This window comes from Nelumbo nucifera, chromosome 5, assembly GCF_055504915.1.
Source record: "Nelumbo nucifera cultivar China Antique chromosome 5, China Antique-T2T, whole genome shotgun sequence".
Lineage (NCBI taxonomy): Eukaryota > Viridiplantae > Streptophyta > Magnoliopsida > Proteales > Nelumbonaceae > Nelumbo > Nelumbo nucifera.
Genome location: NC_142653.1, coordinates 29,919,567 through 29,933,231, shown reverse-complemented (window position 1 = coordinate 29,933,231; position 13,665 = coordinate 29,919,567). Strand labels below are relative to the sequence as shown.

At 35.3% G+C, this 13,665-nt stretch overlaps 1 protein-coding gene across 1 annotated transcript; it reads right to left on the bottom strand.

Moving 5' to 3' along the window:
* Positions 1–5,641: 5,641 nt before the first annotated feature.
* On the bottom strand, positions 5,642–13,197 carry LOC104600073 (short-chain dehydrogenase RED1). Its single transcript, XM_010262893.3, has 3 exons — positions 12,454–13,197; positions 9,585–9,744; positions 5,642–6,611 (listed from the first exon to the last, which is right to left on the bottom strand). Exons 1-3 carry the CDS (start codon positions 12,788–12,790, stop codon positions 6,275–6,277), a joined length of 834 nt encoding a protein of 277 aa, XP_010261195.1. The 5' UTR covers positions 12,791–13,197; the 3' UTR covers positions 5,642–6,274.
* Between the last annotated feature and the right edge of the window lie 468 nt (positions 13,198–13,665).

Sequence of the window (13,665 nt, the reverse complement as noted above, 5' to 3'; positions counted from 1 at the left end):
TGATAAAAGAATATTTTGTGGCAATATAACTAAACAGCCGTGGCAATTTAAGCCGGAAGAAATCACTTGGGCGAGATATTAAGGGCCTGTTTGGCAATGTTCCGCGGGAGTATTTCTCTTGTTCCCGGTGCTCCTGCGGAACCAAGGTTTAAAATTTCGATACAGTACAAACAGGGAGGATTGTATCGTATCTTTGAAAAATAGATATGGGATAGCATTAAAAGCGAGTGTCTCGTCTTTTTTCATGTGTATCGGACCCATATCAGGGTTGTGTTGGGGTGTATTAGGAGTGTATCAGGGCATATCGGTAGCGTATCGACGAAAAAGATATGGCCAAAAATTAGGAAAAAAAATAAAGGGAGAAAGCAAGCTTCATTTTCCCTAAAATAATGCTTCTTTCACACCCAAATGACTAAAACTCCAAACCTCATTCCTAGAGTGCTAGATTTGCAAAAAATTGCAACAAAAAGTGCGAATGTTATTTTTTGAAGATTTTTCAAAATTTGAAAAAATATGGCAAAAATAGGTAAATTTTTTCATTTTTTTACAATATCTTGTGATTTCATTTTTTCTTGAATATTTAAATTTATATTGATCTACATTTCTTACATTCAAAATCACAATTTTTTTTGTGTTATCATTAGATTTATGGAAATTTCATAAAGATATTCGAGGAAAATATATATTAACAAAAAAGTTGAAAATATACTTTTTTCTCTGCCTATAAAGACTAAATATGTTTTATATTTATGGATTTATCTATCATATCCATAAAGCAATTGATATTTATTCTTTAATATATTTTTTTACATTTTTATAATTAAAAATAAATAATAATTGTTTATATTTTATCATTTGACCACAGCAATTGAATATATTATAATTCTATGGATGATCTATCATATCCACAGAGCAATTGAAATTTCTTGTTAAATAATTATTTTTTATTTTTAGACTTAAAAAATAGTTAATTAATTAATTATATTTTATCATTTGATCACAATGATTGAATATATTATAATTCTATAGATGATCTATCATATCCACAAAGCAATGTAAATTTATTCTTCAATAACTATTTTTTGAATATATTATATAATGTTTATTTATTTTTTATAATTTTTGAAAATAAATAATAAATAATTATTCATTATATTTTCACTTAGAAGTTGTGCCAATGCATGTTTTATGGTTGGATAGGAGAGTTGGGTTTTTCCCATCCCATAAAACATTAAAATTTATAAATTATAGTTAAGCATAGGACTTTTAATGAAATTATAATTAACTACAATATATTTCTTGATAAAACCAATAAAATATATTAATTTAATGTATATGCACCTCATTGAGGTCTTATATTTAGTGTTGTTGATGTATTTTTATGATTTATTAAAGTATTTATAGTGTTTCCAAGCGTATCTATGTGTATCTTAGTTTTTCTCCGATACACATGTGTATCTCGATACATCTCTTAAAATTGTCTTTCCGACACACTTGGCATTTCCGATATTTTGAACTTTGCGCGGAATAGAAACATGTTTGGCAAAAAAATGTGAGAAATAAACCATTCCCAAGTGAGAACAATGCCCAAAAAATGTGTTATTTGAGAGCGACAAATCAACACTCCCGAATAACACATTCTCAAGGAACATGTATTCCCACATCGTCCCAATTTATTTACGAACATGTATTTGCCCTTCCCATGTGAGAGAAGGGGCAATGTTGTCATTTTCGCATTGATGACATAAACTCTCCATCCCCCAAACACTAGTCCTCAAGCAATCTGCTTCATTTGTTCCCAATGCTCCCGCTACCATTTTCCAGTCAGAATCTCATACACAGGTAAGGTTTTCTTCGTTGTTGGCATTTCTAACTTTGTATGCTCTGATTTTTCATCCTAAATCTTTTTCCATGCTCTGTATTTTCTTCTTAAATGCATCTCCTCCTTTGTTGCTATCTTCACAAACTCAAACTTTTTCCATGCTCTGTTATCTTTACGAACTTAGGGAATAGTTTCATTATCCAAATACTGTTTTGTATTTTGTAGAACAAAAATCCATTCTCGAGAAACAATTTGCCAAATGCCTATATTGCTCCCAAGAAATAAGAAATAAGGTTCTTGTTTTAGCAAAGGAACATGTGAAAACATTGTCAAACTGGACCTAAATAAGAAAAAAAAAACATAAATCAATTGATCTTTGCACCATTTATAAATATAAGAGTAGAACAAGTACAATGGTCAAAGACCCTGATTTACCTTTTCCATTATTACCCCTGCCAAGTAACGAGCTTTTGTTTAGTCTATATTACCACCCATATATAAAAACGAGAATGAGACAAGTAGAATGGTCGAACACCCTGATTTTGCTTTTCCAATATTACCCATGCAAATGCATATATTATTTTATTTCTATTAATTAATTAATCATATATAAAAATTAGAATTACTCTTTTAATTTCAATTATATCCCTTCATTATTTTATTCCAACCTATGACAGTTCTTCCGTCTGAGGCTACATGGATAGGATGTGCAAAAAGGGTCAATTTCGTTTTTACACCTGTTTTTACAAAATGAATGCAAGTGCACAAGTGTTCTCATTTTGTAGCCTCATTCAACTATTGGTTCAATAAGCATAAAGAAGTCATTAATGACCATACAAAAAAAAAAAAAAAAGTCACTCTTCTCTTTGTTTTGCAGGTTCATTAAAGCATAAAGAAGTCATTATGTATCTTCTTCTTCTCTAACACATAGAAAAGGTTTCCATCATTTATTTTCTTCCTTTTTCTAATAATACAAAAAAAGTTATTTTATAGGTTCTTTTATAGATCCAACCAGTGCTACACATGGTGGGGGTAGCACGTCCCCACGAATCACAATTACAAATAAAACCCAAAGGAGGAGGGAGATCCTGCAAGTTAAAACCTAAGAAATCTGTAGGACAGGATTGGACGTGACGAGCTAATCAGTCTGCAATTTGATTCGCCTCACGGTAGACATGACGGTACTTCAACCCAAACTCGAACTGAGTCTTCATGGCAGTGCAGTCTTCAATGATGTTCTTTATGTTCCACGGCGGTTGAGTTTCTCCACTGCAGACATGAGATGACAAGCTTGGAGTCTCGTTCTATAGTTATGGGAAGATCTTTGAAGTTTAACACCAGGTTATGGGCTTCTCATGCAGCCCAAGCTTCGACCATATTAATAGTGGCCTCACCCAAAAAAATACACCTTTATATCCAGAACTTTGAAGTTTAACACCAAGTTATCCACAACTATTGTATTTGTGTTTTGCAAGTTCTCCTGTCACTCTTCACCTCTTGGGACTGTTGGTTCACTAAACCAAGAAACCAATGCTGAAAATTTTAAAGGTTAATTGCCTTGTACATCTCTATTTGAATTGATTGTAATAGCTCACCTTTTTTTTAATACTTAATAGCGGAGCTTTTTTTTGGCAATAGTAATAGCTAACCATTGTTTTACATTCAAACCCTCATTTCATTAAACTACCAAGTGGAGGATTAACGCTTGATGATGGTACACCCACAATTTTATTTCTCTGTTCAGGTCTCATTGAAATCACCATCTCCATACTCTAGATGGCAATCAAACCCCATCCGATAGTTATGACACTAGAGGCTCACCCCAATACCCATGATTAATCATTAAATATCAAGGTAAATCCACTTTTAACATTTCATTAAGTTTTGGAGAGGGGGTGGCTTCCCCCTCTGGTGGCACACTGAACCTTGGTGCACCTTACTTGAGATAGGAAGTGTTTTTCTTTTTTTCATGGAATTTACGAAAATTTTATATTTTAATTTACAATTTTTGATTGTTCAATATTTCTTAACCATGGGGCCGTATAAATCAATCATGTAGTGAATTGATAATGGAATATGGAATCTCACTGAAGTTGAATATCTTCTACCCACTAAATTGTCCATATGATTAGAGCAATCCCTCTTAAGAAACCAGATCAGGAAAGTGTCATAGAAGACAGGTGGGTGTGGGGGTCGACTAAGGATGGCAGTTAAATCAGCCTATGGCCAATAGGACTGCTTTCCTTATCAAATTTGGAAAGTACCTTGTTCTTATAGGACTCAACATTTTTTATGTGGTTGCTAATTCAAGGCAAACTTCCAACACCCGCTCAACTTTATCATAGAAATATCATTCAGAACCTTGTTTGTCAAATATGTAACCAGGAACCTGAGGATTTAAAGCATTTATTTACAAACTGTGATGTCAGTAGAAATATTTGGACATATCTGAATATTAATACAAGTGCTGAACATGACTTCATACAATGGGAATGGGTAAGTCATTTGTTAAAAATTATGGACAAAAGAAACCTATCATTATTGTGTCATACTTTGTGGATAATATGGAAATCTATGAATGAAAAGATTTTCTAACAAATAAATGCAACCGTTAAATCAATCTGGTCATCTATTCAATATTATATAGATATTTTCCTTGCCGCTAATCTAGTTGTTTCGAGTGATTCCAAGATTTTGAGAAGTATCAAATGGAACCTTCCCCCAACACAGGTCTTATGGTTCAGTCAAAAGAAGCACAGGATTGGCTAAAGCAGGACTGTTTAGGGATTATAGAGGTTGTTGGCATGGAGGATTTTGCATTAATATTGGAGTAATTATGATTGAATTGAAACAACTGAGCTTTGGGCAGTATATTGCACAAAGGATGGTTTCCCCTCATTATTGAGTTAGACTCTAAGTCCACTATATCAGCCTTACAATCCCAAAATTGCCCAAATTGGAAAGAATGAAGTCCTATCCCAAAGCACTATCAGTCTGTTAAGCCAGTGTCAAAATGTTTTTTGACTCATTGTTATTGAGAAGGTAATAGCTGTGCTTACTGTCTAGCTAATATAGCTTATGAGTATCATAATTCTGTTTTTTGGAACAGTCCTCTTGTGGAAGTTAGGCAATTACTTTGGGAGGATATTAGTGATGTTTATCAGTGGCGCCCTTGTAATGTGAATATTGTTTAATGCTATGATATTATCTTTTGAATAAAAAAAAATGACATTATTAGGTAAAATTTATACCATAGTTCCATTTTCTTCCCTTTTTTAGATTAAGGTAGCGCCGCACTTGTTAGGTGAATATTATATTTGGGAAAAATATATAACCATCATTGCTTATCATATGCAATTCATCAAACTTAGTTGTAAGCTCTTTCAACAATTAAAAATTGCTTCATGTTCTTAAAATTTAATATACCAACAAACTTTACTTGAGTAGCATCTACATTAATTGAAGGGACAAACATTATTATTCTTATTTTATCTATACCCTGACTTATGGTATGGCTATTTACTTAAACTTCACTAGGAATCTTCAATGAATAATATACTTAATATTGTATAATTGTACAAGTGAGATGAAAATAAGGATTATATCATGACTAAAATAAACATTATTATTTTTAATGTCCTTTCTAATCCAAATTAAAATGACAATGATGGTAATGTTTGACTATACTTCTCATATCCTGGGCAAAAATATTGAAAGTTAAAATATACAGTTCAAGTCTTCAAACAATTATACAATACAATGCAAAAAAAAAACAAAACAGAAGTTGTCACAAAAAACTAAGATTGATTTTCATAACTTGAATATAATGGCAGATGCAAATGCATTAGATTGGAACAATAATGTACCAAATCAATGATATGAATAACATTACATATAGAAATGAGTAGCCCAATGAAACAAATAATTGACATAGAATAGATGGAGAGGCCACTGTAACCAATCTTATTTTTGGCACTGCCTAAAATCCTTGAAAACAGTTATTACTAATTATTAGAAGTAAATTAACCACTCTTTTAGTGGTTAATTTTGTTTGACAAATTGGTGAACAATTGGATTATTATATTCTTCGGTAATTTTGTTTGACAAAGACAACACTTGGACTCTTGGACGCAGTCTGCGAATCCAATAGTTATAATCATTTGGCACCTACTCAAGCTGTTGTTACAACTTATAGAAACTATCAAGTTTCAAGTACTTGTACACTCCTCCCCATTTCTATCACAAAAACACAACAGAGCTTTGACATTCACCACCAAGCTTCAATAAAAGATGGACTTCAATTTTCAACTAGCAGTAAAGTTACCATAGAGACCAGCTTAACTTTCAGCTACCAATAAAAGGCGAGAAACATCAGATGCTCTCAGCTTCTGCAAGTGCAAGCACATCGGTGTACATGCTAAGAAACTATTTCATGCACCTCCGTTTTCCACTTCAACATTTCATTGTTTTCCTTAGTATGAAGTCCTTAATAAAAAGTGGTAGGTGATAAGCAATTGCCGAAATTGTAGAAAAACTACCATAGGAGAACCATGCTGGTGAGTTCTTCTTCAGCACTGCAGCCACTGTCTTCTTTGCAAATTCATCTGTAGGAGTTGTCCTCACGCCCAGTGAGAAGTGAGCTCTAGCACGAATAACACTCTCAAATGGTTTGTAGAGTTTCCACTCAGGCATTTGGTTGTAACTGGAAATTGCAGAATATCCTATATTTGACTTGATTGCACCAGGAACCACATTTATAACATCAATACCAAGAGTACCGAGTTCCAATCTGAATAGAGAAACAAGCAAAAGAGGGATCAAACATCTGAAAATGCCTATATGAAAAGCAAATCATTATTCCGCGACTTCCTTCTAGTTAATCTTAAGCCTTAAATAGCTCTATAGATGGCAAATCTAAGAAATCATTAAAATATTACTGGCAAGGGGTCACAATCCATTTGAACCCCACCTCAAACATCTTTTGTTTACCAAGCAGTCTTGATTCATGTGATGATTGAGTAAAAGAGAACAAGTAAGAGAGTTAAAGTCATCTAATCAAGTGAAATTTCCAGGTTAGAACCATCAAATGGTGGGAAAATGCACCTTCAAACTTATGTCCATCTTCGGCAATGTTATTTGTAGAGATAGCTGATAGGCTATTAGTGTGTGTGGGGTTCCAACCCCACATTTTATATTTGCTGCTTATCTATTTATTTTTCAGTTAGAATAGTTGGGCCGGTTTGGCCTTGTTTGTCTTTCTTTTATTTTTAAGTAAGGGTATTAAGGTAACTAGTCATTGTAATAGATTACAATATAAATAAGACTTAGTGGGCGGCTAGAAACATAATTCAGCCGAACCCTTTCTTCTTTTTCTTCTTCTTCTCTTCCTCTCTCTTCCCTCTTCTATTTGTGACCTTTTTTTCTCTCTTCTTTTTCTACTGAATTAAATTAGAAAACATCTATTTTCTGGTCTAATTCTTTCAAGTTAGTATCAGATCCAAAACTAGGGCAGTTTAGGGCTCTCATGTGAGCCTAATCCAGTCGGCAGCATGAGAAGTTACTGAATCTGAAGTTTTGCATCTTCGCCCGATTCTTGGAGGATCACTGGAGTTTCGAATTGTGCCTAAGGGATTACATGACCTTTGGAGAGTGCCCGGTGACCAGGATGGATCAGAGAAGTCAGGCAAGTCAAAGATTAGGGCTTAATCTGAAGATTAAAGGTGGCGATCAAACTCTTCCTGAAAAAGAACTCACCTTTATTGAGATCGACCTTAAAAGGAGCAGTTGTTAACCTTCTGGAAGCAGCAGTTAATAGAATTCTGTCTCCTTTCCCATTTCTTTAGGGTTTTTGACAGTTTTCTTATTTAATTCAGCAGTTTTCTGATATTTCTGTTAGTTTCTCTGAGGCTTTTTTGAAATCCCACGGTCAGTTCTTGCTCCCACATTTTTTCTGTGACTGTGGTTGGTTCTTGGGCAACTACAGTAATCTGATTTTGATTTCTGGGTGATTCTTGTCAACTGAGGATTGTTTCTTGGAAGTTATTAATAATCTGAAATTGATTTATGGGCAATACTTCTTGACTGAGGAGTGTTTCTTTGTGGTGATTCTCGGCTGAGTGTTTTTCTGATTCAGCAGAGACTTTTTACATAAAAGAAGTTTCTTTTGTATAAAAAAAGGAGCTCAAGCTTTCTTTGATCAAAGTAGTGACCGTTAACATCTTTAAAATGGAGAAGGTTGGAAGTGAATTCAAGACTCAAGGGGAAGGTATTTGGGGGGCTAGAAGCATGACTGAAAGTTCTTTTCAAATTACAACTGTTAGGTTCGATGGAACAAACTACTTGGAGTGGGCGCAATCAGCCATGATGGCTATTGGAGGTAGAGGTAAATTAGGCTATGTGACTGGGGATATAAAGAAACCAGCCAAAGAAGACGCATCACTTGCCAAATGGGTTCAAGAGAACTATTTGGTGATGACATAGTTGTGCAATTCAATGCAACCCCACATTAGCCGAAATTATTTATGGGCAAAAATGACTAAGGAAATCTGGGATAATATGAAAAAGACCTACTCCCAACCCCTTAATGTTGCTAGGGCTTATGAACTGAAGTGTGAAGTGAACAATCTCAAGCAAGGGGAGAAGCTCTGTGGCATGAAACCGACCATTTGGAAACCATTGAGTGGGAGAGTCAGAGAGATGCAACTACTTATAGCAAGCTGATTGAAATAAACAAAGTTTTTTAATTCCTAGCAAGTCTGAATTCAGAATTTGACATAGTAAAACAGACATTTTATCCGAGAGCGAGTTGCATCTCAAGAAGTGTGTCTTCCCTATGTTACCTCCGACATGCAGCTAGCTAATATCTTTACTAAAGCAGTCACAAAATTCAAGTTGGAGACAGATTTACACAAGTTGGGTATGACAAATATCTACCCCCAACTTGAGGGGGAGTGTAGAGATAGCTGATAGGCTATTAGTGTGTGTGGAGTTCCAACCCCACATTTTATATTTGCTATTTATCTATTTATTTTTCAGTTAGAATAGTTGGGCCGGTTGGGCCTTGTTTGTCTTTCTTTTATTTTTAAGTAAGGGTATTAAGGTACCTAGTCATTGTAATAGATTACAATATAAATAAGACTTAGTGGGCGGCTAGAAACATAATTCAGCCGAACCCTTTCTTCTTTTCTTCTTCTTCTTTTCCTCTCTCTTCCCTCTTCCATTCGTGGCCTTTTTTTCTCTCTTCTTTTTCTACTGAATTAAATCAGAAAACATCTATTTTCTGGTCTAATTCTTTCAAGTTTATTTATGCTTCCTCTCCCCTCCCCAAACAGAAAAAGCACATTCTAGATTCCTCTTCTCACAGCCCCTGTTATCCCCATCATTTAAGATTAAAATGAACTATGGCAAACAGATTGGTGAAAACTCCTTAGCAGATGAAATGCAACACCATCATCACCACTCACACTCAGGTACTCACCCCACTCATTCACTATCTGCCACTATCTGTATATTGGGTTGGGAAAGGGGGGAAGGTAAAGATCCTCATGGAACCTAAGAAAAGTCCAATTCTTCCCGCATATTGAACAGGTTAATCAATGCACAGTAAAAGAGTAAGGTAAAGTGTATATTCTAATGTCAAGACTTTGCCATCTAATTCAAAGATCTGTGATTTATAGGTAGTCATTCAAGGCTAATATAAGTTGGGAAATCTTATGTAATAACAATCTGATCAAATCAAAGTAACAGAAGGTAATTTGCAAACCTCAAGCTATCAGTGAGGGCATGAAGTGCGGCTTTGGATGCAGAGTAGGCACCTGCCCAAGGTCCAGGAGCCAAAGCAGTAACACTACCTACATTTACTATTTTCCCCTTTCTCCTAGCTGCCATTTGAGGGACCACAGCTTGAATCAACCTCATTGGACCTAGATATTTAGGACAGAAAACAATCAAATTATGTTCCAAATACACCACAAACAATGTAATACTATTCTTTTTTAAGAATATTAAGCAATACACAATAAAATTACTGGACATTTTGACAATTAAAGATGTATATCTATCTGATAATGAAAATGTGAAACAACTAAGGAGCAGCAACAATTGAGCATTAAATAGGCTAAATTAGCATTTCCTCTGAAGTACTGCATGAAAATTACATGGGGTTCCATGTATAGACAATAGAATGTATCCTCCAGCAACACTAGTGAAGAAATTTAAGACCTACCAGTCCTACAATAAGGAAAGCTTAGCTATGGAGCCTGAACGCCTGTATGTGCTTCTTGTACCATCTCACACACAAGACATATCTGGTATGCCAGTGGATATTGAATGGAGACTTCTATATATGTAACAGTGAAGAATTCCAATAACAATATATAAAATGGCATATTCCTGATAAAATATCAGGCTGACAATCATGAGAAAGTAAGTGGGTTCATCTGAAAATTGCCACTTTGTGCCAGAAAAAAAAAATAAATAATAAAAAATAAAAATAAAAATGCCAAAGGCTAGATCTGTATCTGGTCCGCTCCTCCCAAGATCTCAGATGACTAAGACCAATTTTGAATAATGGCACTTTAAGGAGTTTGTAGATGTAATATTCCTTTATGTAGCAAGATATAAGAGCTGAAACATGAAACTTGGCTTAAAATACATGAACATGAACATAATATTAAATGGGATTCCTGTATTTGCATTCATGCCTAGATCTCAAGATTGGGAGAGATATCTGCATTTCCTTTGGTGTGGCAATGCTAGAGTGAAGAAATATAAAACCCAGCAGCAGTAAAGGAGACATTTAAGATCTAGCTAGCTGTATTGAGGAAATTTAGATTTGTGAAGAACTCAAACCTGACCTCCTTTGCATTGTTTTTCCTCCATTGGGATGGAATATTCTTGAAAGTTTCATCAATTTTCATGCAAAGGCGATATAGGACATTGCTGAACTGCAATTTTCAATATCAAAATGAAGATCGGAATCTGATAACAGTAAGAAACACCATACTATACTTTCTGGCATATTGTAGACCTTAACACCAAGACCAACTGGGTTCAAGGAGAACTTAAAAAGTTTGGACTAGCTATGTCCCATGTATATCCAGAGAAGGATGTCTAACATTTTCTACTTATTAATCTTTCACTTTTTGACCCAACTCTATTTTCTCATCATTAAGAGAGAGGACCTGTTAATTAATATGCTTTCTAGCCCCAATCTCACATCTTGAGTCAATCAGCACCTGCCCATGTGTGCTTTCTTTTTTTTTTTTTTGATTAGTTTGTGTATACTTTCTAATTTGAGCTAGATATTTATAATTATCATATGCAGCAGATCTGTCGATAGAATCAGTTTAGATGGCTTCTACATAGCAGAAGAACCAGAAGGAGATGATCATGCAAGAGATAGCGTGGTTAGGACAATCAAAAAGACAAAAACAGTATGTGATAAACACTCCGGACCCTTGTAAGAAAGATGTAACTCCATCATGACAGCCAATGTGTTTTCTGCTAGCAGATATGCATGAAAATGAAAACATGGGCAGCTATTAGCATGGCTTACAGAAAAATATATAAAGTTGCAAACCTCATAGCCCTGAATGTTTTGATTAATGATAACCAAGACTAAAATAAGTATTCGAAACAAAAATCACTCAGATTTGATGTGTTAGCAGTAGGTTTTACTTGCTTGATTATGCCTCGAATTTAGAGTAAATCGGCTCCCAGATGTTGCACCTTGTATTAAAGTAAAATTCACTAAAATTCCAGAGTCTACCACCTAGTTAATGCAGCACACTTCCTTCCTAGTACATGTGACATGACAGGAATATGGCCTACACTTAAACCAGTTCTGCTTTTATGGAAAACCAGCTAGAAATATTTGAGCAACCTTCCTGTCTTTAGTTTGAGTCAGTTTATAGAATATTTGGTCAATTTGCAAGCTGGACGGTCTTGTGCTTGTAGCTCCTGGTAGAAGAAATATCCTCTTAAGATATACTACAATTTCTTTTGGATTATTCAACAATATGATCTTTGAAGATAAGTCTAGTGTCATGAGCGCTCTATATTGTACAGCTAAGAAGTAGTATTACTAAGCTGACAATCAACATGATGTCATGATTCCATCTATGCTGGAACAAACACACAGTGAGGCACTTCTGCTATTAATTAGCTAATGAAAAAAAAAATGAAAGAAAATAACGTAGAAAGCCAGTACACTGAAATAAAAAAACCTCCAAAGGTCCAAAACCAAAGCATCACTAGTTCAACAGTAAAATAGGCATTAATAATTCCAAGGAATTCACTGTTTATCCAACCACTTTTGCTATTCAGTATTCAAATTAATATGGGCAAACTAGTATACACAAACACAAAGACTTGAGGTGGGCATGGGAGGGATACTAAAAGGAATTATCAGGGTAATAATTAATTCCAATAATTTGCAGAGCAATCATCGACTGCTTTCAAAGTCAAAGAAAATCATACTAAAAAATAAAAATTGCATCCATATTTTGACCTCTATTACCCAGAAAAAAAAAGTCTAGCATGACAATCAGAGACAGTACCAAAAGGCACAAATCAGTAAAGGAGAAATGAAAGCAGCACGAAATTGGCTGGAAAGAAAGTGAGAGAATTACCGAAGACGTTGGTATTAAATGTGTGCTCGATAGAGTTGAGTGGGACTTCAGCAAGAGGGCCAATGCATTGAACCCCGGCATTGTTAACGAGGATATCGATCCGGTTGAATTTGTCAAGAGCATTAGTTAAGGCTTGCCGGACGCTTTCATCGGATAGAACATCCAACTCTTGAAGAAAGAACCGGTCATCGTTCTCGAGATCTGTCATTGAGCGCAAGGACCTACTGGTGGCAACAACGCGGCATTTCTCAGAAGCGAAAGCTCGAGCAAGGGCGTGGCCGATGCCGCCCTCGCTGCAGCCCGTAATCAAGACTACAGGTTCGTCACGAGCAGCCATTGACTTCAACCGGATGTTCGTTCGCCTCACTTCCCTTCTTCGTTCTGCGTTTCTCTCTGCGCGATGTGGATGGGGTTAGGCGGCTAGGCCCCCCTGGCATTAGCAACTACCAAGGATTTATGATTGGGAGAATGGAGACCGGATCTGCTCTTCACACCTGGCGCCTCACACGTACATACTATCATACAGTTGGAATGGTTCAGCTCAGGGTCAGAGGTCTGAAGTACAGTTGGGGTAAATGCTAGTTCGGCTAATTTACGGACGGGCATTTGTGTATAGAATGATGTTTTTTTCACAACATGGAGAGCCCGTGTTTGCTTTGCGTTTCCTCATTGTCACATTATGCCAACGGGAAATAGGATGCAGTCGTTACAAAACCGTCCTCGCATAAACGTGCAGCAGTCCATTCGGTTATTTCCTTTAGGGCTGCTTGGGTTGGTTTAATATATTTTTTTTAACCGATTTGACTTGATCAGGTTATTTAAAGAGAAAATTGAAATCGACTTGTTATTAAGCAAAACTGATCCAAATATGAAGGATCGGTTCGGTATTATTTGTGAATAGTCCTAAATTTGGTATAAATTTTCCTATTCAATAAAGGAAAAATAATTTCCATTTAACTAATGTTTTATTATTCTTTAATGTTATAAATAAATAACTAACTATAAAGAATAAATTATGATAGGGATTAACTAGTTAGGGAATGACTAAGAAATCATAAACTAACTAACTCAGTTCGATTCAATTCGGATTCGGTTTCGGTTTTGGTTTTTACACATGAAAACCGAAAACCAAACCGATTTATCGGTTATCCCTCTTGACAATTCAGAACTGACCAATGGTGAAGAAAAATCAACCAAATCAGATTGGATTGG

Bases quoted from the DNA above. Each gene is read 5' to 3' on its own strand.
- LOC104600073 (XM_010262893.3), bottom strand. From the start codon at position 12,790: ATGGCTGCTCGTGACGAACCTGTAGTCTTGATTACGGGCTGCAGCGAG. The intron at 9,745-12,453 runs GTAATTCTCTCA...CTAAATATCTAG, and splicing joins ATTTAATACCAACGTCTTCG to GTCCAATGAGGTTGATTCAA. The intron at 6,612-9,584 runs GTTTGCAAATTA...TTCTCTATTCAG, and splicing joins GCCCTCACTGATAGCTTGAG to ATTGGAACTCGGTACTCTTG.